The 27,438-nt window shown below is 57.3% G+C and overlaps 3 protein-coding genes across 3 annotated transcripts; 1 reads left to right on the forward strand and 2 right to left on the reverse strand.

The window, feature by feature from the left end:
* Positions 1-1,359: 1,359 nt before the first annotated feature.
* LAG3 (lymphocyte activating 3) lies at positions 1,360-7,070 on the reverse strand. The gene is made up of 8 exons (XM_060165505.1): positions 6,666-7,070; positions 6,214-6,361; positions 5,566-5,825; positions 4,647-4,910; positions 3,974-4,249; positions 2,208-2,450; positions 1,789-1,916; positions 1,360-1,516 (listed from the first exon to the last, which is right to left on the reverse strand). Exons 1-8 carry the CDS (start codon positions 6,721-6,723, stop codon positions 1,412-1,414), a joined length of 1,482 nt encoding a protein of 493 aa, XP_060021488.1. The 5' UTR covers positions 6,724-7,070; the 3' UTR covers positions 1,360-1,411.
* A 1,426-nt stretch (positions 7,071-8,496) lies between these two features.
* PTMS (parathymosin) lies at positions 8,497-14,855 on the reverse strand. Its single transcript, XM_060167080.1, has 6 exons — positions 14,820-14,855; positions 12,680-13,252; positions 9,667-9,738; positions 9,425-9,500; positions 9,223-9,284; positions 8,497-9,052 (listed from the first exon to the last, which is right to left on the reverse strand). Exons 1-6 carry the CDS (start codon positions 14,853-14,855, stop codon positions 9,002-9,004), a joined length of 870 nt encoding a protein of 289 aa, XP_060023063.1. The 3' UTR covers positions 8,497-9,001.
* A 7,440-nt stretch (positions 14,856-22,295) lies between these two features.
* MLF2 (myeloid leukemia factor 2) lies at positions 22,296-26,963 on the forward strand. Its single transcript, XM_060167088.1, has 9 exons — positions 22,296-22,517; positions 23,082-23,159; positions 23,414-23,540; positions 23,797-23,832; positions 24,470-24,523; positions 24,906-25,034; positions 25,199-25,358; positions 25,966-26,178; positions 26,421-26,963. The coding sequence occupies exons 2-8, from the start codon at positions 23,110-23,112 to the stop codon at positions 26,151-26,153; spliced, it is 744 nt and encodes a 247-aa protein (XP_060023071.1). The 5' UTR covers positions 22,296-22,517; positions 23,082-23,109; the 3' UTR covers positions 26,154-26,178; positions 26,421-26,963.
* Positions 26,964-27,438: the final 475 nt, after the last annotated feature.

Raw genomic sequence — 27,438 nt, forward strand, 5'->3', positions numbered from 1 at the left:
CCCACCCACTTGCAGTGTGTTCTCCCTCCAGTCCAGGGTGACAGCTCCCTCAGCCCAAGTCCAGAGTGTGTGTGTGTGTGTGTGTGTGTGTGTGTGTGTGTGTGTGTGTGTGTGTGTGTGTGTGTGTGTGTGTGTGTGTGTGTGCGCGCTCTGCTAAAGCACCGTCTGCCCCACCCAGAGAAATGTTCCCTCCTAGAGAGACAGACAGACAGAGCAAGGAGGCGATCAGGCTCGTGGGTCTCCTCCTCCTTCCCGATTGGATGCTCAGCACACCCACAGTTTTCAAAGCCCTCATATTGTCCAATATCTGCACAACCCCTTTGGGTGCATTATCCTCCTCGTCCCATTTCATAGATGAGGAAACTGAGGCTCAAGGAGACGAGCTCTGGTCACATCAGCACAGCCAGGATCAGAAGCCAGGGTTCCGGACTCCTGAGGCTTTAGCAGCAGCCAGGGTCTGGGTGTCTGTTCTCTTCCCCACGTGGGGCACTTTGTCCCCAGGACTCCTCTGTGTCAGACTTGGATCATAACTTTGCCAGGGCCAGGGTGATCTGTCCTGAGGGTGTACAGGGCGGGAGACAGTTGCTGGGTGCGCTCTCATGCGCGGACCACGGAGAGTGCAGTCACAAAGGTAGAGCCAGCCCACGGGGCATCGGGGCTGCCTGGTCCCCGGTCCCCACACTGCTAATCTGCCTCAGCCTGCCCTGTGACCTCCGGTGGTGTGTGACAAACAGAGACCACTGGGTGGCAGTGTGCGCTCGTGCCTGCGACCAGACAGGTCGCCCAGGGATGCGGAATATAGGGGTGAGGCGGAGGCTGCCACCCAGAAAGGTTGCGAGACCCCATCTTGGGAGGACTCGACCCGGCAGGGCTGAGTGTGTGTGTGTGTGTGTGTGTGTGTGTGTGTGTGTGTGTGTGTGTGTGTGTGTGTGTGTGTGTGTGTGTGTGTGTGTGTGTGTGTGTGTGTGTGCGTGCGTGCGCGCGTGCGCGCGCGCTGCCGCCAGAGGGCCAAGGACAGTGCTGAAGTATGGCATGCGTGGGGTGGGCCTGAGGGGAAAATATAAAGGAAACCGGGCAGCCGGAGCAGCGTGAGCAGAAGGACGGAGGAGACGGCTGGAGGGGTGAGGGGTGAGGGCTGCCCGGACCTTCAGGGAAACGACTCCCCAGGAGAAAGAAAGAGCAAGACAGACACCAGGAAGAAAGAATCACGAAGAAACCAGGAACGGAAAAGGGGAAGATGCACGACTGCCTGGGGAAAGTAGGTCAGAAGGCCAGGGTGTGAGAAGGGAGCCCAGAGGCTGGGGAAAGGCAGAACCTTCCCTGGGCAAGAAGGGGCCGGACTCAGGCTTGCTGCTGACGGGGAGTTTATTTGCACTGAAGTGCGGAGATGCAGGGGCTGCCCGGCTCCAGCTCAGGGCTGCTTCAGCTGCGGCTGCGGCTCCGGATCCTCTGTCTTGCCCTGAGGCTGAGGTGGGTGAGTCCCATGCTCTAAGGCAGAGAACCTTCTTGGTCGCCACTGTGGGAAGACAGACACGGAGGGTAGGAGGAAGAAGAGGGGGAAGGGAAAGGGAATAAGCTATTCCTTCCCAGGCCCCTCCCTGCCCATATGGTCCCAGGCCTTCCCTCAGCCCCTCCTTTGGTTCCTTCAGGCACAAGGGGTCCCTGGAGTGCAGAGGCTCATGGAGAGGGGGCTCTGAGGGCAAGTTCAGGGGTCAACCTTGCTCATCTACCTGAGGAAGGGGTGCCAGACAGCACACCGAGGACTGGGGAGGGGGGCTCCCGGCTCACCCGTCTTCTCCAAAGGTGAAAGCTAAAGGCTCCAGTCACCAACACGAGGAGGAAGAGGATCCCAAGGATGAGGAGAGGAAGGTGGCCTGTTTCCCAGGCCCCCGGGGCTCCCCCGGAACGTTGGGCGCCTACGGAGAGAGGTCAGGATTGCAAGAGCCATAGGGTCATGGCCGGAAGGACACCTTGCCATACCCCCACATGTTACCACATGTTACCGGCAATGAGACCCGGAGAGTTTAAGGCACTCGTCCAGGGTCACTCAGCTAATTATTGGCAGAAGTGGGTCAGGCCTAGACAGGAGCTGGAGGTCAGCTCCCTGACTGGAGAGAAAGAGCGAGCGTGGTGTGGGGAGGAGGTCTGGAAGTGGGATGGAGGTGACTGGTCTGGAGTTGGGGCTATGGCGCTGTGGGGTCTCGGACCTGGGCGGGACAGCTCAGCGAGGTATACGGCGGTCCCGAGAAGCCTCTGCCCCTGGTACAGACGGCACTGCCAGGGCTGAGAAAGGAGCCTGGCCTCCGGCATCAGCAGCCAGGGGCCTGCGGAGGTCCTGCGAGACCACTCGTCCAGGGGGCTCCACACAAAGTGTTCTTGTCCAGATGCCGGAGTCACCTCACAAAGCAGTTTTCTCAGGTTGCCAGGTGATCCATGGGATTTGGGAGTCACTGAAAAAATTAAAGGGAAGAGATCTTTGGGGCCCCGACCCCCTTACATGAAAGCCTAGGCCCAACTCCCAAGTCTCACTTGCCTTGACTCACCTGGGCTCTGATTGGGTGAGGTGGGGGGGAGGAGATCAGGGTCGTGGCCACATTAATCTTATCAAGACAAAGCTCTGGTCAGATCACTCTGCTGCCCCCAAACTTTCCAGGCTCCCTACTGCCTTCGGGGGATGGCCCGAAGGATCACGTGACAAATATTTCAGATTCCTTTCCATGACTTTCTACTCACACGCTCAGGACCCCCCCCCATGGCTCAGAACCCCCCCCATCGTTCAGGTGAGTTGGCCTCCCGGAGACCTTGCGCTTTTCCTGCTTCCATGCTGTGGCTCACATCTGTGTCCCCCAAATGCATTCTAGCCCCATTTCTGAACGTCTAGAGAACAGATCAACCGATCTAGGGACAGAGCATCTCGAAGCTGTGCGGTGGGGATGGGCAGGAGGAGAAAATGGATGAATGGCCTGGGGCTGAGCACGGCGCACAGGCCCCTGGGGCCTGCTGGTACAGACACCTGAGTTTAGCCCCGAGTCTGGCACCTCCCAGCTCTGACTTTGGGAAAGTTCCTGCTCTGTAAAACAGGGGCAACAATCTCTCTCCCATTGAGTTGTCATGCAGATGGCTTGGAAAACGGACTCGACAGTGGACCCTCAAAAGACCTTGGACAGAAGGAACTGGTAGGCTGTGGTAACTGACTGGGAAGGAGGAAGTTGAGGATGAGTAGGACACGAGTGGCTGACGGGAAGGTGACTTAGCAAGAGGATTGGGTGCGAGGAAAAGATGGGGCTCAGAGTGAGGCTGAGGTGTGGGTACCATATCTACGTAGAGATACCTGGGAAGCAGGCGGAAATCCAGCACTGGTCTTCAGGAGGTGTGTTGTTGGCAGATTCATTTATTCATTCAACCAATGTACATTATTAAGTGCCTACTTTGTGGTGCTATTTAGTGGCATAGGTGAGTACGGCAGACACAACCAAGCGGTGATAGTTACCGATCAATCAACACATACCTTCTGAGTTTGTTTGGTTTTTTCCTCTATGTTTGTTTTATACCGTCTTGAAAAGCCCTCGCTCAGTAAATATTTGCTGACTAAGGGACGGATTTATTAATTCCTCCCCAATCCAGGCCACTTCCTGCAACTTTAACCCAGGCCCTGGCTCCAAAGTGGACACGGGTTCTTGAACTATATTCCACTTCTCTTGAACCATTCAAACTTCTGCCACCTCTCCTTCTAACTTCTCTGACCCTCCCCCCAATTCAGAGCAGGGGAGTCCCTTACGGAAGAGTGGAACATTCATCCAGTGACTCAGGGGAGGTTTTCAGTTTCTGTTCGTTATATGGGGGCGAAGAAACAGGAGGCCACAAGGGGCATCCCCCTGCAACTTGTGCCCAGTGGCCTGGCATCATGAGGCGGACTTGCCCAGTCTTTGCCCAGCTAGCCTTCCCTTCCTGTCCTTTCCCACATGGGGCTGACCTGTGATGACTGCCAAAGTGACAGTGGCACTGAGCTGCTGCCCCTGCAGGTGGACGCCGCAGGTGTAGGTCCCAGCCTGGGCCTGGCCCACAGCCTCTAGTAGAAGGGTAAAGTTGCCATGGTCTCCAGCCACCAGGAGGTCGGGGCCTCCCCCAGGAGGGGTCCATGTGGCAGTGAGGGAAGACTGGGTCTCCACACCCGGAGGCAGGTGGCAGGGCAGCTCCACCCTGGAACCAGCTCCAGCGTATACTGTCAGAGGGACTGGGGGCTCCAGGCCTGCAAAGAAAAGGGAGCCCCAAGTTACAAAGGGGCTGGAGCGCTAGGTCTGCAGGGAAGGGAGGAGGAAGGGTGAAGGAGGTGGTCCAGCTCTGAAGCGTGCTAAGGAGCAGAATAAGGTGGATGAACTGCGGGTGCTCAGAACCCCCGAATGTGCGTGGGCCAATAGGATACCAAAGGGCGGCAAGTGAGGCTGGATGACCAAGGGAAAAGCTAGAAGGGAAAAGCCGCTGAAAGGTTGCAAAGAGAAAGAGAAAGGACTGGGACAGTGAGGCCCAGAGCAATCACAGGTGCCATCAGCTTGGTTTGGGGGCTCATAAGCCCGGGGGAGGTGACGGGGGGAAGGGGGGGCAGGAAGGGATTGTGGTCAAGTGTGAACGCAGACTGGAGGAGTTACCCAGAACAGTGAGGCTGTACGTGGTGGAGACATTGAAGCCATCTCTGTAGGTGAGGGTGCAGCCCCAGGTCCCGGAGTCCAAGGGGCTGACATGGGGCAGGAAGAGGAAGTTTCCGGCTAAGAGGTGATGGGGGGACTCCTGAACGGGGACTCTGCCTGGGTCCCGGAACCAGTGCACAGAGGCCGGGAGATCAGGGCGGCTGAAGGAACAGTTCAAAATGACGGAACTGGAGGTCCACAGAGACCCGAGGGGGCTGGCAGTCACTGCGCAAGGACAGAGAAGGTTGATCAGGCCCACTTTCCCAACACATCAGGCCAGCTAAGCTGGAAGCTCCTGGAAACAGGCACCTGGCTGTAGATCTCTTTGTCTTCTCTCTCCCAACCGTCCTCCCACCCACCCAGCCCAGGGCCTGGCCCCTGGAGGTGCTTAAAATGCATACCCAGGAGTCCCCTGCCTACTTCCCCTGCCCCCTGCCTCCAGTTCACTGGGCTTGGTCTACGCTTCCCCTTCTCCAGGCCTTGCTTGAGGATCCCCACTAAGGCCACCCCGAGCTACAGACTACAGATGTCTCAACGGAGTCACTCCAGCCCCGCGCTCCCCCCTCGAAGGGGTGCATCCCCTCCTCCACCCTGGCACTCCCGCTGTGGGTCGGGGAGAGGAGCTCGAGGGGTGATACGATCTCTCCACCGGGCCCTCCCTACACACACGTGCTTCTCCGGGGGCACCTTCCACCCCGCAGGCAGGCTCGCCGGCCCCTTCCGCCCCTCTGTTCGGGGCTCTCCGGCAGGGCCTGGGGCGCATCCTTAGAAGCACAGCCAGCCTCTGCGCAGCCCTTCCTGCCTCCGGGGCGGCGGGATATGGGGCGCCCTCCTCCTAGCCCCGTTCCCCCCTCCGTCCCCCCCCCACCGCCACACCTACCCGCCGCCTGGCCCACGCGCAGACGGAGGCGGCAGGCGAGAGCGCGGTCCCCGAGGCGCACAGCGGCGTGGTACTCGCCGGCGTCGGCGCGTCGGGCCGGGCGCAGCCACAGCGAGAAGTCCCCGCGCTGGAGGCCGCGCTCATCCAGCTGCACGTGGGGCTGCAGGGGCGGCCTCCCGACGCGCAGGCCTCCGGGAGCCAGCCTAAGCACCGTGTAGCGGCGGGGCCCCGGGCCCCGGGGGGAGAGCGCCGCGGGCTCACTGGGCGGGAGAGAGATGGGACTGAGAAATGCGAGGGGAAGAAACCTCGGGGAAGAGGCCGTCCAACCACACTTTGAGGATGAGGAAGCCCACCCAAAGGAAGATCTCTGGACTGCTAACCGTCCCGTCCCCCGCTCCGGCTGGCCAGCACCATCCACTACCGGAGAGAGGCAGGCGTGCTGGGGGACGCAGGTGTGAGGGAGGCAGGCTGCGGAGGAAGGGCGGGGAGGGGGGCGGTGGGCGGCAGGGGAGGCTGAGCCACTGGCTTCAGAGGGACTGACAGCTCGGGGGGGAGAACACAGAGGGCTGGCTTGGGCCCGGGACTGGAAGTCTGCACGCCTTTACTGCTGGAGCTGGGGGTCTTGTTGCCGCAGTCGGGGGTGCCTACCTGTCTGGTAGATGCTGCCAAGTGACTTGTCTTGTTCGCAGAAGGCTGAGGTCCTGGAGGGGGATTGTGGGGCTGCAGGGGAGCTGGGCAGGAGCCCCCTCCTGGGCCCACACCACCGGGACCTCTGCCCCAGGGTCTGGAGCCTCCACTGGGGAGGAAAAGAGAGGCCAAGGGGAGGGGCCGTGAGCCAAAAGACTTCAACGCAGAGAAGGAGCCTCAGTGTTTTCTGAGGGAGAAACAGGGCTGAGGGAGACCTTGGGTTTCTGCCCCTTCCCTGCCAAGGGGGAGACCTAAGAGAGGCTTTGGGGGCTGAAGGACTGCCCCCAGAAAGGCGTTAGAAGAATCCACCCAATCTAAGGGCCTTGGCATCTGTGTGGTCATCGAGAAATCCCTCCTCACCCCCTGCTGTGGGTCTGGAGGTCAACCCTCCCAGAGGGTGGTCCCCACCTTACCTGCAGCTGCCCACAGCAGTTGCAGAAGCAGCCAGACCGGGAACCGAGCCTCCCGCATCTCCTCTGAGCCCTGGGCCACACAGCCCTCCAAAGGGAAGAGGTCAGCAAGTGGGGAAGGACTGATGTTCAAAAGAGGGTTCTGCAAAGAGGGTGTTGGAGAAAGAGAATCTAGAAAAAGAGGAATGGAGGCCTGGAGAGAGAGGGAGGAACCAACGACCAGGGGGCTGGAATCTAGAGGAAAGCCCGGCAGATCGGGCAGCCGGAGGGTGCGGTCAGGGATGGGGTGGGGGTCCCGGGGGATGGGGCAGGGTGCTGGCAGAGAGCAGAGTGGAGGTAAGGTGGCTGTCTTGAGCTAGAGGCCCTTCTGCTGCTCCCAGGGCCCTGGCCCCTGTCCTTCTGTCTTCCCTCCACCTTTCGCACTTCCCCTCCCTGTCGCCCCCCCCCCCCGCACCCCAGGGCTCACGGTTTCGCTTCGCAGTGGAAAGTCTGAGGGGGCTGATTCCCAGCAGCATTACCTCCACCCCTGTGATGGCGCTCCCCTTGTTTATTTCCTCAGTCCTGGGTGTCCCCACCGCCCTCTCCACTCCTCCCCCACCCTCCTGACTGTTCTCTTTCCTGAGGAACTTCTGCCCTTCTCTTCTGCCTTGAACTACCCACTTGCCCATCTCTGAGCTGCCTCCCCAGGCCCCAGTCATACTTTCTTGGCAAGTTCTTTCCTTGGTACTCATCCCCTCCCTTATTCCCTTACCTTCCCAGAACTTCATTACCCTCGTCTACCTGTCTCCCCACCCATCCAATGACTCCTAGAAGCTCTGCTGTACCCTAAGAGATGGTAGGTCTGAAGAGGGGCACCCCACACACAGGGAAAAGAATAGCTACACTGTCTTGTGCCTTCATTATGTGCTGGGCATTGTAGTGGGCACTTTGTGTACAGTAACTCATGAAATCTAATATTATCCCCCATTGTACACATGAGGAAACTGAGGCAGGCTCAGAGATTAAAGGTCAGGTAGGGAGTGTGAAGACAAAAGCTGTGTGTGTGTGTGTGTGTGTGTGTGTGTGTGTGTGACCCTGACCCCGGGTGAGTTACAGGTGTCTTCTCATCTTTGGGGATGAATGGTATCAGTGAATCACACACACCCCTCTACAGCTCAGACCTCTGTGTGATCAGCAGGCTCTCGCAATCCAGAGGCTCTGAACTAGGAGAGGGCAAGGGTGATACGGAAAAATGCAGACATCTTGCAGCAGGGATCCTGCCTCGGGAAAACCTGAGGCAGAACTAGGGAAGGAAGGCTGAGGCCAGAGGGGAACTCCTCCCCACGCCACCCAGCCTGCGGAGCCAGAACTTGCATTAGGCCTGGAGCCGCAAGAGGTCCTGGAGTTCTCCTTGCTTGACCAGGAAGGAGCTCACTGCTCAGTGCCAGGCAACTCTCACTCCATCCAAACAGGCTGAGAACCAGGTCTCCTGCCCTCTCCCACTTCAGGGGCGGGACTTCCTGTTTCTGAGGCTGTTTCTTTGCCTGGTTCAGCACAATAGGGCTGGTAGCTTTCCACTGGGCTCAGCAGTGTCTAGCCCGGTGCGGGTTAGCAGGGAAGGGTGTGTGTATGGCTGGGAGGAACATCCCCAAGAATCCAAAACCGAGACGCAAGTCAGCTCTCAAAGACACCGCCCCACCCCCGCCCTGTCCACCCGGAGCGCTGCTGCTCTCGTCTTCTCCCGGGGTGGGTGGTAGGAGGGTGCCGCTGGCCGATTTTTTATAGAGGGGAGGGGTCCTGATAGAATGTACCGTTGGCCACCCTCCTCGCTCTGCCCGGGTAAGCAGGAGGCAGGTTAAAAACAGAAGCGCGACCGTTTCTTTATTAAATTATACAAAAAGGGGAGGGGAGGGGGGCAGCTGTGGGGCTCGGCCCCAACCCTGTTCCCACCCCGGCCTGGCGCTGTCTGAGAGAAGGGGATCTGAGGGAGACCCAGGGATCAGGCAGGGTAGGGATGGGCAGGATGTGAGGCTGGGATGCAGAGGTTAGGAAGGAGAGGCTCCCAGAGGAGGGTGGGGCTGGCTGCGGGGATGGAGGAAGAGAGGAGGGAGAGGGAGGGGGCCACTGGGGACCAGCTGGGGAGCTCAGATGGAGCAGGTCAGGAGGTGGAAGATGGCAGTGAGGATGGAGGGGGCAGTGTGTGGAGGGGCGGCACGAGAAGGCTGGGGAGAGAGAGGGCGGCAGCTCTGGCGCGGGGCCCAGAGCAGGGAGCCAGGTGAAGAGCGGCTGTGCTCGGCTGTCCCTACCCTCACCTCCAGGCCCCCGAGGGGCCTCCCACCCCCAGCCCACTGGCGGGGGGCTCATGCCGACGCCCCATTTTCTGTCTTCTGCCGCTTGGGATCCGCTTCATCCTGTGGAGAGGGAAAGAGCTGCGGTAGCCGTCACCTGGGAGAGGGACCGCCCTCTGTGCTGCTCCAGCTCCAGCCCCCGCCCTGCACCACCGGGATCTAGGTCCAAATCCAAAGGGCTCCCGGCCCTGCTGCATCCCTGACAGCCCCTCAGCCCACAACCCAGCCCAAACCTCCTCTTCGGCAGCTCTCTTCAGCGCGGGCCCTTCGTCCTCATCTTCTTCTTCTTCCTCATCTGAGGAGCCAGAAATGGGTCATTGGGGAAGGGCTGGAAGCTCCAGCAGAGACCCCCTGTGGCGGCCCTCAGCCCTGCTTCAGGTCTTCAAACCCACCCTGACGGTTCCTCTGAGCCCAGCCTTCCCTGCCCCTCCCCACCTTCCTCGTCTCCTTCATCCTCCTCCTCGCCGTCCTCGGCGGTCTCTTCTTCCTCCTCAGCTCCGTTCTCCTCCTCCTGGGGACAGGAGAGGGAGGTGTCAGGATGGCCCTGTGCCTCCACCCACCGTTCCCGCCAAGGGTAAGGGGCCTGAGGGCAGGGTGGCGAGGATGGGAGGGGTCGGGGAAAGGCGGGCCCCCAGGAAGGGAGCTGGGGGCACGGTGGGCAGGTGACCCCTCCGCACCTCCACCACTTCTTTCTTTCGCTCTTTCCGGCTTGCCTTCTCCTCCACCTTCTCTTTCTTCTCCTTTAGGTCCTGCAAGAGAGAGACAGGTCACCTTCCTCTCACCACAAACGATCTGCAGCCCTTACTTAAGTCCCTCCAGGCCCGGTTCTCCCTCTGCAGTGACTTTAGAGGAGTGGGAGATGGAGAAAGTGGGCGGTGCGGCTTAGAGACTGAACAGAGGTCCCAAGGTCTTCACAGCCACAGAGGGGCTGAGACCAGACACCTTCCCCAAGACTCGAGGGAGGAGAAAAGTGATGAAGCCCGGGAAGAGGCAGCCAAGGTAAGCGCTCATCACCCCCACCAAGTTCTGCCCAACCTCACCGGCTGAAGAGTTCAGCTCAGCAAAGCAAATCCCCTCCATCTGCTCGCAGACCTGATGCCCCACCCCCTCTGAGGTCCCTCCTTCGCCTGCCCCCTCCCTCTGCCGGCCCTGCTCTGCCTTTTGTCTACCTCTGGGGCCTTTTCCTGAGTACTCTCTCCTGGGCATCCCTCCCAGCTTCCCTCTCAGCTGCGAAAGCCTTTGTTTCTGCCTTTGTGCCCCCCTAATCCTCAGGCTCGTACCTGGCCCAACGCTACAGGAATAGGAAGAGCCCCTTTGGCACGACTCCCAGTGCCCCCTCTCACTTCTGCCCACTCCTGCCCCCAGGCAGTGCAGGTGGCTTCCTCCTCCCGACCACCCATGGTGCGTGCACCAGCACGGCGTGGGCCCTGGTGTGGTGTGTGCACTGGTGTGGCAGAAGGGTAGGAGTCACCGTTGCCAGGGGGGATGTAGGAGAAGTAGGGTAAGGGAAACGTGGAAGGGAAAGACTCTGGGACCTGGTAGACGAAGAGACAGACAAGGTCTGTGTGGGCAGGATGGGAAAGTAGAGGGGAAGGTCCCTGTGTAGAGTCCCCTCCCTCCACACGGCCCCTCTCTCCTTCCCAAGACCCCCGCAGGCACACCTTTGATGTCTTGTCCTGATGTGATGTGGCCCAGGGAGGTGCTCACAAGAGTCCCCTCTCTCGGGACACCACACCGGCCCTTCCAATTGAGATTCCAGTCCTCTCTCTACCCCACCCCTTGGCAGGCACTGTGGTGTCTCTGTGTGATCGGATCGGATCTGGTGTTGGTGTGCAACTCTGTGTATCCGATTCCATGGGGATGGAAGTTTTCTGGGTGAGTAGATCACCCTGGGAGGGTGTGTCCTTTCTGGAACAGGGTTGGGACAGGAGAGAGGTTTGGTGCTGGGTGGTTGGCCTGGAGGGACGCTCAATTCCCTTCTCCCTTTATGGGGAGCGCAAAACGCTTGCCCCTCTCACTCCAGCTAGGTTTCTTCATGCCACTTCGCTGTCCTCATTTCTCTGCCACATGGTCGGTGTGGCATTTCTACTACCTGGTGGGCTTTCCCCTACATCCTGGGCCTGGAGAGCCAGGGGATCGTCAGCTTCTCTCTGGGGGCCCCAGCACCAGGTCTGCACGGCCCTGGCCTGAGTTTCTCATCGGGGCTGATGGAGGAAAGGAGAGTGAGTGCCAGGGAGGGAGGGAGTCTACCAGAGGCCGAAGTCCAAGGGGCCGGGCCCTCTCCTCCCCTGTCCGGTCCTGTCCTTCTGGTCACTGTCCTTCCATGATCCCTTTTCCAGGAGGGTATGTGACCTAGGTCTTGTGCTAGGCAGCTCTCTGGCCTCATTTGCTCAACACGGGCACACACACTGACACAGGCTGACACTGATTCGCACGCACAGCTACAGAGGGGCGCCCACGCGATCCAGAGGCGCGCGGCCCGGGGCTCGGGCACGCTGGTACTCCCGAGACAGCACAAGTGCCGAGCCGCTCGGCACTCAAAGCAGCCACACGGTTCCAGAACAGCTACGTCTCCACACGCACACATGTAACTGACACGGGCAGGCCCACACGCTCGCTGGATTTCAGACATACAAAGACACCTACTCAGTGAAGTCACATGCCACCGCACAGCCCACCGGAGGGCCGCTCAGCACACCTTGTCAGATCTCACACGGAGCCCCTTCTCCCACTGCCTCGAATCCCATTGGTTCCCCCTTTCACTTCACCGGCCTCCAGGAGACCTCTGTGACCTCCTCAGCAATCACCCCCCACCCAAGGTCGGGCTCCCAGCCCCCAAACCCTGGCCGAATTAATTTCCCCAAGCGACACTCAGCAGGTTCCCTAGGGAAATTAGAGAAAGGCTGGAAGAGAGGCAAGGCCGAAGGGATGGGGCCAGGGAGGGAGCTGACGGGAGCAAGGGCAGCGCGATGCAATGCCATGCAATGCTGGGCCCCAGCTTTTTCGAAGGCTGTTCCCGACCCCCTTCTGGTTTTTAGGAATTCAAGATTCTTTAAGCGTGGGGGGAGACGCTGGAGGAGGGCTATGCAGACTAAGAGAGCTGAAGGCCAGTGGACGAAGGAGTGGATTCAGATGGAAGGAAAGGAGGGAAGGAGAAAATAGACAGAGGCAGTAGCTGTCGGAGGAGAGAAGCAAGAGTCGGTTGGGCCTCGAGGGGAGGGGCCGAGAGGAACAGCCTCCCAGGAGAGTCCTGTTTACACCGGAGGCTCTCAAACCGCTTAGCGGAGGAAAGGTGAGGTCAGACTGGAAGGGAGGACAGGGGACGGGGCGCCGGAGAGGGGCGCGGGGGAGGGGGCAGGGTAGATGAGACGCGCAGAGCTCCGACGGTCACCGGCCGGGGTGGAGGCGCGCGAGCCGGGGCCGGAGAGGGGTGGGGACGGCGCGGGGCCGGAGCGGCCAGGCCGGGAGCCGGGCGCACGGCGCTCGGGAAGCTAGAGGGCGCTGCCGCGAGCCGCGCGGAGCGGGGCAGGCAGCGCCAGGCTGGGGCGCGGGGGGGAGGGCGGAGCGGGGTCCACCGGGACCCTGCACCCGGGCAAGCAGCTTGCGGCCGTCGGGGGCGGCCTGGGGCGCACGACTGCGCGGAGCCCGGGGAGCGTGCGGAGGCCGGGCCGCTGCCGGCCCCGCCCGTACCTTGGCGCTCAACTCGGCCGCTGCCTCCACGCTCTTCTCCGACATGGTGCCGGGGCCGGGGCCGGAGCTGGCGGGGAGTCGGGGTCCCGGGGCCGGGACGGAAGGGCCCTGGACGGCGGAGGGTGGCCGCGGCCGGAACCTGGCGCGGTGGCGGCGGCGGCGGCGACAGCGGCAGCGGCGGCCGCTCGGCAAGCTGGGGCTCAGGAAGAGGCGGCAGAGGCGCGCGGGGTGGGGCGGGGGTGGGTCTGGAGCGGAGACCCGCAGGGCTGCGGCCGTCCGGAGGGCGGGCGGAAGGGCGGTGCGGGCGGTGGCCGGCGCGCTCCGGCCGCGGTCGCTCGGTCCTCGGCTCGCCGCCCCCGCACCCGCAGAGCTGCCGCCGACCAGCCGCTGCCGCCCCCGGCCAGGGAACCCGCTTATAAAGCGGCGCTGCCCGACGGGAGGGGCTTCCCAGGGGTGGGGCAGGCGGGAGCGGGGAGGAGAAGAGAGGGGAGGAGGATGAAAGCGGAGGTTGGAGAGGTGGGGATAGGAGGATGAAAGCGAGGGGAGGGAGCGCGCGAGAGGCGGGAGGGAGGACTACACCAGGAGGGGGAAATGGAGAGACTACGGTCGCGGCGAGAGGAGTGGGGCGAGGAGGTGGGAAGGAGTGGGGCGAGGAGGTGGGAAGGGGTGGGGTTCCTGCGGGGAGGTACCTCTCCGAATCCCGACCTACTGCCGGCGAATGTGGAGTGTGTCTTTTGGGGGCGGGCTGGAGGGATGGCCTGGATCCTACAGACACCCCACCAATAGCCTCGAGATTTTTGCCAAGGGGTGGGGTGGGGGGGAAGCAGATGGAAAGGCCGGGCAGGTATTAGAGAAACCAAAAGCTTAAAGAAGAGGAAGAGGGCGGGAGCTACTTCCACATCTCGCTGGATTTCCCCTCTCCTGCGGCATCTACGTTCCCTGGGTGGCCTTGGGAGGGGTTGAGAGAGCAGAAAGGGCCGCCCACCCTCCGTCCAGCCCTAGGCTGACTTCTGTGACCCCTGCTGGGTTCCTCCCTTCCGGGCTCTCGCTTGTGATCTGAGGGGAGTCAGAGGCCTTCCAATCTCCTTTCCCCTTTTCCATCTTCGACCTTTCTTCTTTGCCCATCCCACCTCACTTTTCTTTGCCTGGTCCTTCTATCTCCATCCCTCCTCATCCATTTCTGTCTCACAACTCTCTTCTTCTGTCGCCCCTTCTCCACTTCTCACTTGCCCTCTTCTACCTTCCATCTCTGCCTTCCCTCTCTCTCCAGACAACACTGTTCTTGTCTCATCTGAGTCTGTCACCCGGCCCTATATCCTTAGCTGATTTTCCTCAACTCCTCTTCATGTCCTTGTTTCCCACATTTTCCCTCTCTTGGTCTTTCTCTTTCCTCTGCTGCCATCTTCCCCAGCCTTTCTGGATGATATCTGCTTCCTTTGCAGGGGGTTCCAGCCCACACTGTTCCACACACCCTCAGCTCCTCTCCTTCAGTCTCAGTATCTTTGGGTCATTTTGAGAAGCTTGGGGTTTCAGGAGGGGACAGGAGACCTGGGGTGTGTAGCAAAGGTCAGGAAGGTGGATGGGATGGAAGGCTAGGGTTTGGAAAAAGGTATCTTTGGTGTATGTGCACTCCTGTATTTGTCTATCATTAGTCTTCATCTTTTTATCATTTTCATTTTCTTTATAAAAAAAGACATAACTGACCAATCATCACCACTTAGTCTTTGAGTGCTTAAATACCCCATCTTTTGGTCCCTTGGTGTCCACACCTCCTAATTTCTCTTTCGACTCTTCTATCAGTTTCTCAGTCTCTGTCTCCTCAGAAATCTTGGAGCCCCACCCAGGTTTCTCCTTGCCGACTTCTGTCCATCTTTCTCTGAGATCTTTCCATCTCTGTCTCTGTTTCTCTTGACATACTCGCTGATGTCTTTAGCGATCTCTGACCCTCTCTATCTCTGTACTCTCTTGCTTCATTTATCTCCCTCTCCCCCCTCCTCCCCTTCCCCCCCCCCGCCCAGTCTCCCTGTCTCGCTCCCTCCCCGTCAGTCTCTTTCCTCTCCCTCCCACCCTCCTTTCCTCTTCCCCCCTTCTCCACCTAGCAGCCCCGCCTGCTGTCTCGGACACCCTGCTGGGCTCTTACCCTGTTGCCCTGGTAACCGCCCCCCACTCCGGTCATCTCCACTCCCCTCCCCCCCCTCCAATCACCGCCACCAACAACCTCCATCCACCTTCCTCCTATTTTTCCTGAGAGCCAATAGAAACTCTGTTGCCAGGTGGAATGCTCATTTGAATCAGCCAATCCAGGAGCCTAACTGCTTGCCCTGCCTTATATGGGGATTTGAGGAGGGCCACTCCCCCCACTCCAGCCCCACAGGGGACCAGCCCCTCCACTGTCCTTTATCCCCGCCCTGGAGAGAGCCTAGGACCTTCCCTCTCACCCTTTTATAAGGGTCTGGCTTCCCATTTCCCTAACTGGGACCACCGGGGTTAGTGTGGGCTGTGGGTTGGACTGTGGGCTGGGCCTGAGGGCCGGGGGTGGGAATGAGGTGTGATTAGGGAAGGGGAGGCGGAGGGAGCCGGGAATTTTGCCCAGGGAGGGGTGTCTGGGAGCGGAGGCAGCTGCAGTGGAAAATTCCAGGGAGATGGAGAGGCAGAGAATGGGAATCCTGCCCCAAGGCCCAAGGGAGAGCCTTGAGAATCTAAGAGTTTGGACACTAGGGTCCGCAGGGACCAAAGGAAAAAGTGGGAAGCAGGAGGCCTGGATCTAATTCCTTCCTGCATGGGAGAAGCACCCCTTAGCCCTCGCTCTCTGGTTGGACAACACATGTCTCCTGAAGTCTTGGCTTCCTAAGAAGAAAGCTACACACTTAGGATGAATTTGGAATGAGTGGGATGCTGAAAGCCCACCTCCTATTCCTTGGGGTTGGTCTCTGGGCCTCTGGGGCCAAGAGTGTTAAATGATGCCAGCCTGTGTTTACTACTTTCCAAAGAATGATTTCTGAGGTCTTGTGGAAGCTTGCCTATTCCTAGAGTTCTTTTAGTTCACAATTCAACGGAGAATTTTCCACTGGTTGAATGGGGAAACCTGTGCCTTCTTACACATTTTCTGGAGGTGGGAAAAGGAAGGTCAGGTGAGAATAGGGGAGGCCCGAGCCCCCTGGAAACTTCTGACATCCCAGCAATTCCCTCACTACTCTGTAGAAGGTGTTCAACTCTATAACTATTTCCATCTCATTCTAAAGTGAATTCTTCCCCCTCTTCAGCTTCCTGGGTTTTTTCAGTTTGCCTCTTTATCTGATAGGTGAAGTGCTAAGGAAGGCGTTGTTAGCTATCGTTCAAGGATGGGAGGACAGAAACCTGAAAGTTGGGCCTCTCCACTCCTCACTATACTCTTCATCCCATTCCACTCCCAATGACCTCGTTTGCTATTCCTCATTTTTCCTTTGCTTAAAAAAAAAAAAAATCCTTTCAAAACTCAAGACAGTAGAGAGTTGAGAGGAGATGGATTCCTAGATTTAGTTAGGCTGGACTCTGTCCAACAAAATTTTCTGTCATGACGGGAATGTTCTATATCTGCAGTTTCCAATACAGTGGCCACAAGCCACGTGTAGTCACTGAATACTTGAAATGCGGCTAGTGCAACTGAGGAACTGTGTTTTTTACTTTAATTTTAATTAAATTTATTTATTTATTTATTTTTTGGCTGCGTTGGGTCTTCGTTGCTGGGCGCGGGCTACTCTTCCTTATGGTGTGTGGGCTTCTTATTGCGGTGGCTTCTCTTGTTGTAGAGCATGGGCTCTAGGCACGCGGGCTTCAGTAGTTGTGGCGCATGGGCTCAGTAGCTCGTGGCATGTGGGATCTTCCAGGACCAGGGATCAAACCCGTGTCCACTGCGTTGGCAGGTGGATTCTGTGCCACCAGGGAAGTCCCTTATTTATTTATTTTAAATAGAAGTCTACATCATTCTTTTTTATTTTATTTTTTTTCTGTCATGCTGCACGGCCTGTGGGATCTTAGTTCCCTGACCAGGGATTGAACCCAGGCCACAGCAGTGAGAACGCTGAGCCCTAACCACTGGACTGCCAGGGAATTCCCAATTTTAATTCAATTTAAATAGCCCTAGTGGCTACCATATTGGACAGCACCACTTCAGACCTTGGCCCTAAACTGCCTTTTCTTTTTCTATCTCGTCTCTTGTCTCCATCCCCAGTGTTCTGTACATGGAAAGTCAAAAGCAATTCTGGCTGCCGTGTTGGAAGGTCACCTGGGCCACTGTTGTCATGTACTTTACCACAGGTGCATGATTGCTCAGGATTTCCACATTTTCACAGATGAAACAGACAATGTGGCTGACCCAGAGTAGAGGAAAGTGAAAGTGAAAAGGCTAGGGGAGATGGTACCAGGAGTGACAGCTAGAGGCTTGTTCTGCCCAGAAGGTAAAAGGCCGAGGGAGGACTTAATAATCTGGAGGAGGTTATTCAGTCAACGGTGCCAACTGAACCCATGCAGGTGGCCCAGGTCTCAGGGGTCCTGTTCTCACTCAGTCTCCCTAAGCGACTCCATCACGCACCTCCAATGGTACAAGTCCCACTGCCAACGCATACCTCAAACGCTGATGACTCTCAAACCCATATCTCCAGCGCCAGCTTCTCTCCTGAGTGCGAGTCATGACTCCAATTCCCTTCTGTCTTCTCTCCCTGGATCCTCCACAGCGCCTCAACCCCATGCCTTCCAACTGCAACTCCCCCATTTTTCTATTTCAGTTGAAGATCCCGTCCCCCACCCATTTATTCATGCCAAGGGGTCATCCGAGACACCGCCTCTTCCTTTCTTCCCTAGATCCTTCACATTTCACCTTCTAAAGGTTCCTTGAGCACCTCCTCTTCTCTCCAAGCCCAGTCCTGCCCCTGCTCCAAGGGTCAACATCACTCACTGACTTTAAGCTTAATTAATTTGGGTTTTCAATCATGATTTAAGAGTTTTTGTATCTTCAGCACTTACTGCTGTACCTGGCATATTGTAGAAGCTCAAAAATGTTTGCTGAAATGCATAAACTGCTTTTCTACCTAAAATCTCACCTTCCGCTTGAAATGCTCTCCTGGCTGCCCTACCCCACCCCCCGAGCCACTCACGCCCTCTTCTGAACCACTTTTGCCCTTTTAATATACATCTTCCCATGGCGGCCTTCATCCCAGGATTATCATGGATTCCATGTCGGCAACCTCACTGGACTGTGAACCCTGTTGGGCAGAGACCGTGTCTTACTTGTCTTTTCATCTCCAGCACCTTGCACTGTGCCTGGCGTATAGTAGGAGCTCCATAAATGTTTACTGACAGGAACTGCCACACAGGCAGCGCACACTTCAATCCTTAAAGCCCACGTTAATCACGAGACATGCTGCCTCCTTGGGGATGCCTTCTTGAAATGATCAACAGACAACAGGAAGTTCTTAAGACTTAAAACTCCACTGCTAATGCCAACCATTAACATTAGCATACCTGCCCAAGGTAGTCTAACATCTAATATCTTATGGTTGAACTAGGCATGGGATTCACGTATTCCTGTTGTCCTCCTCCTGCTTTGGGTGGCTAGCTTCTAAAGGGAAGACTGTCCACTCAGTTATCCAGTGTAGCCTTGTGGTTAGGATCACAATTTCAGCCAGACACAATTTCCATATGTTCTCAAGCTAATCCTATATGCACACGGTACAGTGTGGCAAGCAGAATGGTCATTTATTTCTCATTCAGTTGCCCAGGTCAGAAAACCCTGGGGTTATTCTTTTTTCTTCTTCTTTTCCGGCCATGCCTTGCGGCTCTCAGAGATCTTACTGCCCCGACCAGGGATTGAACCCAGGGCCACAGCAGTGAAGGCGCCAAATCCTAACCACTGGACCACCAGGGAACTCCCTCTGGAGTCATTCTTGACTCTTCTCCCTTGTACTGCATCCAACCATCAGCAGATTGTTAACTCCATCTTCAAAACATACCTAGAATCTGACCATTTCTCGCCTCCACTGTTTCTAACCTACTCTAAGCCATCTGGATATGGCTACAGCATGCTAATAGGTCCTCCTGTTTCTGCTGTGGTCCCCTCAATGGTCTATTCTCCGTACAACAGCCAGAGTGGTCCTTTGTAGGTCTTACAAAGTCCCACGGGATCTGGCTTCCTTCTTGCTCTGTGCCTTGTTTCTCACTACGGCTCTTCCTTTCATTCACATCAGTCTAGGCACATTGGCTTCTTTGTTTCGTGAACACACTAAGCATACTTCTGCCTCAGGGCCTTTGCACTTGCTTTTTCCTCTGCCCAGAATGCCTTAACCCCAGTCTGCTTAAGAGTCACCTTATCAATGAGGCCATCCCTAGTCACCCTAACAAGAAACTACCACCTCCCAGCTGCTTGCCTGTCCCTCTACCCAACTTCCAACCTGCTTTATTTTTCTCTCTGTGTATATCTCCAGAGCCAGAAACAGTGCCTGACACAGTAGGCATTCAATAAATATTTGTTGAATGGATGTGAATATAAAACAAACTGAAAAGCTGGTTTTTAAAAACATGTTCCTGAGTCATTTTTCAATCTCACTCTGATCTGGTGTCCACTATACAACTCAGTCTCTCTACCTGGGGCAACTTAGTGCTAATTGTCAGGGTTTATCTCCCCCCAACACACACATACACATGCACATACACATACACAAATCACACCCATTCACGTTGGCTCAGGCTGGAATCCAGTCTCCCCTAACTCCATCATCGCCCCATCCTCACCCTGCTCCAATAGCCAACTGCCCTGGGATTGCTCCAGATGCGTGAGCTCACATCTAACAAGGGCCCCTTTTCTGTCCCAGCTCTACTCTCTCAAGGACTTCCTGACTTTGGCTCCATCAGATAAAGCAGTGAAGAGAAACCACTGTTTCTCTTCCTTCCCAACAATGCTTATCCCCTTTTGAGCTCAGCCTCACCCCTGGCAGGGCCCACCCTCCCTCCTACATCTTATCATCTACAGGAAACTCTGATGACTGAGGAATTTCTGTTCATCAGAATTCACTGGACAGAGACGTGAGAAAGGAAGGAAGGAGGGACAGAGGGAAGGAAGGAAGGAAGGAAGGGAGGAAGGAAGAAGGGGGGAGGGAGGGGGACGGAAGGGATGGGAAGGTGACGGAGAAGGAAGACAGACACAAACCGTGTCTAGGTGACAGAAAGGTTACTTGTAAAATTACATTCCTTCAATTCCTGGAGTGGATGGCTGCCTGTATGGTCCACCGCTGGGCACTCTGAAAATGAGCTCTGCATTTCCTCCTTCATCCCCATCTGTTCAAGGATCTCTTTTTTTAAAAAAATTTATTTATTTATTTTGGGTGCGCTGGGTCTTCGATGCTGCACGCGGGTTTCTCTAGTTGTGGCGAGCGGGGGCTACTCTTCCTTGTGGTGAGCGGGCTTCTCATTGCGGTGGCTTCTCCTGTTGCGGAGCACGGGCTCTAGACGTGCGGGCTTCAGTAGCTGTCGCACGTGGGCTCAGTAGTTGTGGCTCACAGGGCTCTAGAGCACAGGCTCAGTAGTTGTGGCACATGGGCTTAGTTGCTCCGCGGCATGTAGGATCTTCTCGGACCAGGGCTCAAACCCGTGTCCCCTGCATTGGCAGGCAGATTCTTAACCACTGTGCCACCAGGGAAGTCCCAAGGATCTCTTTTTAACCTGAGACAAAGCTCAGGTCATAGTTAGATGCTAACTGTAATTTGTAAATATTCCTAGGAGAGGTAATTGATTTAAAATCATGCAAAGGTAAAAATGACTGATAAACCAGATTTTTTTCTTTAATTTCATTTTCTTGGCCACACCGTGCGGCATGCGGGATCTTAGTTCCCTGACAAGGGATCAAACCCGTGCCCCCTGCAGTGGAAGTGCAAAGTCTTAACCACTGGACCACCAGGGAAGTCCCTGATATCAGATTCTTAAGTCTTGGAAGGAAAAAGAGAAAGAGCTCTAGACACCTAAAGGCAGTAGGTAGAGGATACAAGGTAATGGAAAAAGACCAAAGGAGGAGGCTAGAAGCTAAGCTGCATCTCCTAGGCATCTCTGCGGAAGGCTGGACATGAAATGAGGAGGGAGAGGCTGGAAGGTAAGGCCCACTCTTCCTTAAGGCTGGGCTGCAGAACTCTCCTGGGACAACTCTTGATCACGTGTCAAAATGCTTTTGTTTGGGAGCAAGAGGAAAAGGGGCACTTGCATGGCGGCATGTTTAGAGATAGAGCATCTGGAAGATAAAAGATTTTACTAAGTCTCTTCCCCAGAAATATCAATGGAAAATACATTTTCTTATTTTTCTGTCTTTGGCTTTAACTTTACCAGTCTGCCAGCTTCTAATTTCTCTCTGTTCCCCTCTGTCTCCACTATTGTGTTTTTCCTCTTTAATAATGATCAAGTCCAAAGAAACCTAAGAAGCCCCGCTCCCACCACCTTCTCCTGAGTCACCAGGGACCCCCTTCACCTCCTTCCCCAGGGAAGTGCTGGGGATGGGAACAAGCCTCTCTCACAGGCCCACAGATGTCAGGCCCGCTAACGTGGCTAGCGGCCAGTGTAAAGAACCAGGAGAGCTGGAGTCTGGAGGGGTCCGGTCTAAAGTCCACCCCGGACAGTCCAAATCCCCTGACACCCAGGGGGAGGGGGCCCTTCTCTCCAGTTGGGCCAGATTTTATGCAAGACATTTAGTATGTCAAAGTGTCAGTCTTTGGCCTTCGAGTCGAGTCAGGTCTCCTGGGCCTGTCTGCAACTCTGCCCCTGGGTGAGCTTGGTTAATGGAGCGCTCCACCCCTTTCTTCTCCCAAACGTTAGACCCTTGACCTACCTACCTACTTGTCTCGAGGCAAGAAAAGATCAGTGCGGACTGGGAGCTCCAGAGGATACAGGAGTTAGAGAAGAGAAAGCGGAGATTGGCATTAAACGAAAAGGTTTCAGAACTAGGGCCTCTCCCCAGTGTGACCCTTCACAGCAGGGTAACTGAGGGGGGGTCCGGGAGCCTCGCCAACGCCAGTTCCCAAGGGGCTGCACTTCTAGCCTGGCCGCAGAGCGCCATCTGGCGGCCGGTCCCCAACCTGGATTCTTTTTGCCCCAGACCGAGTTCTCGAAGCCAGAGGAAGACCTGGGCAGAACTGTCACCTCCTCTCCTACGTCACTCCGAGGGCCCCGCCCCTGCCTGGAACGCGCCTCCTCTCGAGGGGACTGGCCCTAGCGCCTCCCCCGTAGAACTGCCGCCCTTCCTCCCTCTTGGGATGAAAGCTTCCCGGGTAGAAATCTGCTTATTGCTCCCCCAGGGATCCGCCCCACCTCGTGGGGCCCGTGAGGAGCCTGCCCTCCCCCATGGGAATCTGCCCGCGTCCTCTTCCGTCTTCCTCCCCTCGCGGCGATGGACTCCTCTGCTCCTCCCCCACACCCTTACAGGGAGCCTCCTCCAGTCCACAGGACCCAAATCCAGGTTACTAACGAGGCCTCCCCTCCCCTGGTCCCGGAAGACTCCGCGACTCCCTGCTCCGCGGCCCGGGAGCCAGCCTCGCGCACGCGCGCACTGGCGCGCGCGCCACAAGACCGCTCGTGGGCGGAGCTCCACAGGCCCAAGGGGGTGGGCTGTCCCATCGTGACGTCACTTCCGCCCGGGCCTGGCCGGGGCTCGGGCTCAGTGGGCCGAGGAGGGGCACAGGGGTGGCAGCTGTGTGGGGAGACTGTTCGGGAGGCCGAGGAGCTCACGCCCGGAGCAATCCCGCGTCCCGGGCCGCAAGCCCCGATCCTGCCGCGCACCGAGAGGCGAGACCGGCCGGATGGGCCGCTGAGTCCGGATCGGGGACCGGTGAGGCTCAAGCGGAGCGGGCAGCCGGTCCGGGGTGGGAGCGGCCCGTGGGGCTGCAGGGACCCCGGGAGCCTGGGTTGCGGGGAGGGGAGCGGGTCAAGCCTGCCTCCTGCTCGCCCGGCAGGGAGGCAGGGCCTGGGGGGTGGCGGAGGGGACGGTGAGGCCCGCCCGGGGGAGGCCTGGCGGCGGCCGAGTGTGAGGAGGGGGCGGGGTGGGGGTCATTAATGCGGGCGGAGGGCCGGCACTTGGGATTCGCCTGCGGAAAGGTGGCGTCGGGGGAAGGGGAGTATGCTTCTGGCCAGGGCTTTGGGAAGAGGATGGCTCTGAGTGGGGGAGGCAGAAAACAGGCTTGGAAAAATTTTCCATGGTCCTCCTTCGGGGAGAGGTTTGAAGAGCTGTGCTTTCCCTAGAGGGTGATGTTGAACACCTGCAGAAGGGTCTCCCTGGAGTTTGGGGGGCCAGTTCCAGTATTTGGAAAGGGACCATGCTCTAAGAGTCCCTGCCCTGAGCGAGTGTGCGAAAAGCCTGGCCGCCTCCAACATTTGAGCCTCCACATCTTCACAGTGTGGAGCCCCCTGGAGCTAAAATCAGGATGTTCCGCTTCATGAGGGACGTGGAGCCTGAGGACCCCATGTTCCTGATGTGAGTATCCATCCCCTCCCCCTCCTACTCTGGAGCACGCATCCGCTCCACTTTAGGTCTCTGACTAGCTGAGCCAGACATCTGGGCTCGTCGCGGGCACTGATCACAACTTGGTGGCCACTCAGCCCCAGCTCAGACTTCGAGGGGAAATCTGTGCCACTGGTTCCCTATGGCTCTTTTCTTCGGGGGAGGGGCGGGTGGGAGGTACTGACTGCTGGCCCTTCTGCCACCCGCACCGTATACTCCCTGCACAGGGACCCCTTTGCCATTCACCGTCAGCACATGAACCGGATGTTGTCGGGCGGCTTTGGATACAGCCCCTTCCTCAGCATCACAGATGGCAGCATGCCAGGGACCAGGCCTGCCAGCCGCAGGATGCAGGTAATGGTGCTGCAACAGACCTGAGACCCGAAAAAAGGTTGGAGCGTGGTCAGTAAAGTGCTTGATTTTGCTTGCACAACGGCCAACTTAGCAAGCAGGATGCCTTCTAGGAGTGGGGAAAGGGGTCTGGAAAAACAGGCTTTGTGATCCCCTTTTGAGAGGAAGATGGAAAAGCAACAGAGACCATGGGCTTGGTTTGGGATGGTAATGAGATAGGATGTGGTGCCTAATTTCTGTTCGTTACGTCTTCCTGTAGGCTGGGGCTGTCTCCCCCTTCGGGATGCTGGGAATGGTAAGTCCTCATCTCCTTGCGTCCTTCCATCTCAGACATGCTCTATACCCTTAGATATTATTTCCAAATGTGCCTCTTTGGATAGCCTTATGGGTAACCCTAGAATCCTCGTGTAGTGTTCACAGAGCTCTGGGCCTGCTGTGTGCTGAGTTCTGTGAGTTCACGATGCTAACTTACTGGCTCCTGTACTTCTAGGAGCGGTACCCATTAGGAAGATATCATTGCCTGATATAATTGTTCTTTTGAGGAAGGAGGTGCTGTTGAAAGGCCAACTAGAGATGGCTTGTAGAAGATTCTTCTACAGTTTCAGAACCAACCCCTTATAGGTTAGAATCCAGTGACATTGGCTTGCTTCCTAAAGGTAGGAGGAAATAGGGCAGCCAGGAGAAGGAACATGGGATCAGAGCAGCCACAGAGACTGAGGAGGAGGAGGAGGGCAGCGGCATACAGGAGGAGAAGCGTGGAGGGAAGCACGCCTGTTCTGGTCCTGTTCACGAGGAATGAGGAAGAGCAGCTGCTAGATGTGAAGGAAAGGGAGAGAGGGAATGTGTAGCTATGTAGCCCGTGGGAGCCTGAGCGCGCCCACCTCTGATCGTGGCCCTGCTTTCTGACTCTGTTTTCCGTCTCTTTGCTCCAGTCGGGCGGCTTCATGGACATGTTTGGGATGATGAACGACATGATTGGGAACATGGTGAGACTCTTGCCCTATCCCATCCCCTTCCCTGGCCCTGTTCCCAGTGATGGCTGGCAACACCTTGAGTCCCCAGAGGCGGGAGTGGGGAAGGGCGTACTTGTGGAGTGTGCAAGCTGGATAAGGCCACTGGACCCGGAGAGTGCGGGTTCCTGAGTGGGAAGCAGCAGTGCACCTTATGAAGCGTGCACTTAAGGCTCCATCTCTTCAGGTCCTTCTGGCGTGTTGTTGGACTCAGAGGAATTTGGGGGGTAATGATGAGTCCTGATGTTTTCACATTTTGTGAGAAAGATATGGGCAGGCACAGGTGGCCGAAGGGAGGGATCCCTTCCCCGGAGGCGAACCCTCCCCACACAGCCCTGCTGTTCCCTTCCGTCCTCAGGAGCACATGACAGCTGGAGGTAACTGCCAGACCTTTTCATCCTCCACTGTCATCTCCTACTCCAATACGGGCGCCGGCGCACCCAAGGTCTACCAAGAGACAGCAGAGATGCGCTCGGCCCCAGGCGGGGTGAGTTGGAGGGCTCCTCCTGTCCCAGAGGAGGCACGATCGGATGGCCCCCACAGAAATCCTGGCTGCTTTTTTCAGGATTGGGTCCCGGGCGGCCTTTCTGGGCTGGTGTAGCCGGGCTTTGGAAGGAGCCGCTGAGTGTGCCATGCTCTGCCTCCCCCCAGATCCGGGAGACTCGGAGGACTGTACGGGACTCGGACAGTGGGCTGGAGCAGATGTCCATTGGGCATCACATCCGAGACAGGGCTCACATCCTGCAGCGCTCCCGAAACCACCGCACGGGGGACCAGGAGGAGCGGCAGGACTATATCAACCTGGATGAGAGTGAGCCTTCCTTCCCGCCGCGCGGCCGGCCCGCTTCCCGGCCGCCGGCAGCCCCTGCCCCGGTCCCGTGAGCCGGGAGATAGCAGCTCTCTTCCTGCCTCCGTAGCTATTTCTTGGGCAAGGTTATGGATGAGCCCCATGTTCTTAACTTCCTCGGAGCTTTTTTGTCAGCTTAGGGCTAAGTCAGTGCCGGCAGCGTCCTCACCGCGCAAGGCAAACTTTGTCACCTGAGTCAGATACTGATAGTAATCTACCCGTCTCCATCTGGATCCGTTGTTTTAGTTCTTCTTACTTATTTCTTAGAAGTCGACAAATATTTATTAAATACTTACAGTGTGTGCGTGGGACTGCACTAAGTAACTAAGTAATTATCCCATTCCTGACTGCCTCCACGCTGCCAGGAGCCCTGATTGCCTCCATTGCGTCCATGCTTCCAGGAGCCATGTTGAATCCCAAATTGCTAAATAAGTCGCTTCCCTTCCCCAGCACGTCCCCCCACACAGCCTTTCAGCCTTCGCCCTGGGTTTTGGTCGTGAGCCACCCCGGGTCTGCCCCGGGAAGCCAGGCGGTACACAGGTGTCGTGTGTGGGCTCCGTGTCCTCCCCAGGTGAGGCCGCCGCCTTTGATGATGAGTGGCGGAGGGAGACTTCCCGATACCGGCAGCAGCGCCCCCTCGAATTTCGGAGGCACGAGGCTTCAGGCGGTGGGGGGCGGAGGGCTGAGGGGCCTCCCCGCCTGGCCATCCAGGGACCCGAGGACTCCCCGTCTCGACAGTCCCGCCGCTATGACTGGTGAGGGCCCCGGGCCCTCGGCCTCTCGTGTAAGTACTGAGGGGGCTGAGGCCTCAGGCACGGGCGGGGGTGGGGAGCGTGTGGTACCCGGCCCTCGCCTTGAGGCAGAAGCAGCCCACGTGTCCAGCAAACACTGCCTTTGACAGTCAAAGTTTTAGTTGGTACGGAAGGACAGAAGAGTGTCCTCACCGGAATAAGGGATGAGACACCACCCCTGGCTTTTATATTTTGTCTTCCTTTTGACTTGTGCTCGTCTCTTTTCCCCCTCCAGGTACGGGCTGAGAGGCTGAGAAATCATCCCCTGAAATAACATTTCCTCTTCCACTCCCACTCCCAATTTAATATTAAATTAACAGGCCAGCTGGCCCCCACCTCTCCCTGGGGGTCTCAGCGAGAACCTTTCACTCCCCCTTTACCTACGTTTTCCTTCTTTAATCTCCTTACCATGATGACTCCACTTCTTCTGTATCCACTAACTTGATTTTTCACTTTGCTGCCCCATCTCTGAAACTCCTTCCCTTCCCCATTCTACCCCTGCCATGCATCGAAGGGGCTTTTGGGGTGGGCTCTGGGTTTAGGGGCCTCAGTGACCCTGGATCTTTGCCCACCTCCTCCCCAGATTCCCCGCTGCAGGGGCCATAGCCCTGGTCCAGGGCTGTGTGTGGAGGGAAGAACCGGTTCCCAACCCAGTCTCCCTTCCCAGCCGCTACGCAACGTAAAAATCTGCCCCACGTCCTTCTCTGCCTTTATTTTTTGATTTGTGCAGCTTGTAACTAGGTGTTTATGGAATAAAGGAGAATGGAGAAAAGACCAAGTAGGATTCTGGCATTACTTTTTTTTTTTTTTAACTTATTTTACTGAGATGCCGTTGATCTACAGTGCTGTGTCTGGCTTCACTTTTGCTCTTTTCCCTGTTCAATTTCAACCCTCCTGTCTCCTTCTGGTCACCTTACCTTCCCTCTATCTCTGTGCGTGGCCTCCTTAACTCAAGTTCAAGCCCAGCACCTCAGTGGTACCGCAGTGGGGCTGTGAGAGCTCTGGTGGGCGAGAAGCCGCAGCGGATGCGGCCAGGCTGGGCCGGGGGTGAGACCAGCGGCGGCTGTCCTGCCAGCTCCCTCGCTGTCACTGTACCTTCGCTCATCGGGGGGATCACGGGACATACCTGTAGGCACCTGAGGAGCTTTCTGCCCCTTGTCCTTGGGCTTCTTTCTGGCCTGCACTGTGGGCGGGAACACTTGGGGTGCAGAGCAGGAAGAAGCCCAGACAACCCCACGCGGGTCTTCAGAGGG

This window comes from Lagenorhynchus albirostris, chromosome 11 (assembly GCF_949774975.1).
Source record: "Lagenorhynchus albirostris chromosome 11, mLagAlb1.1, whole genome shotgun sequence".
Taxonomy (NCBI): domain Eukaryota; kingdom Metazoa; phylum Chordata; class Mammalia; order Artiodactyla; family Delphinidae; genus Lagenorhynchus; species Lagenorhynchus albirostris.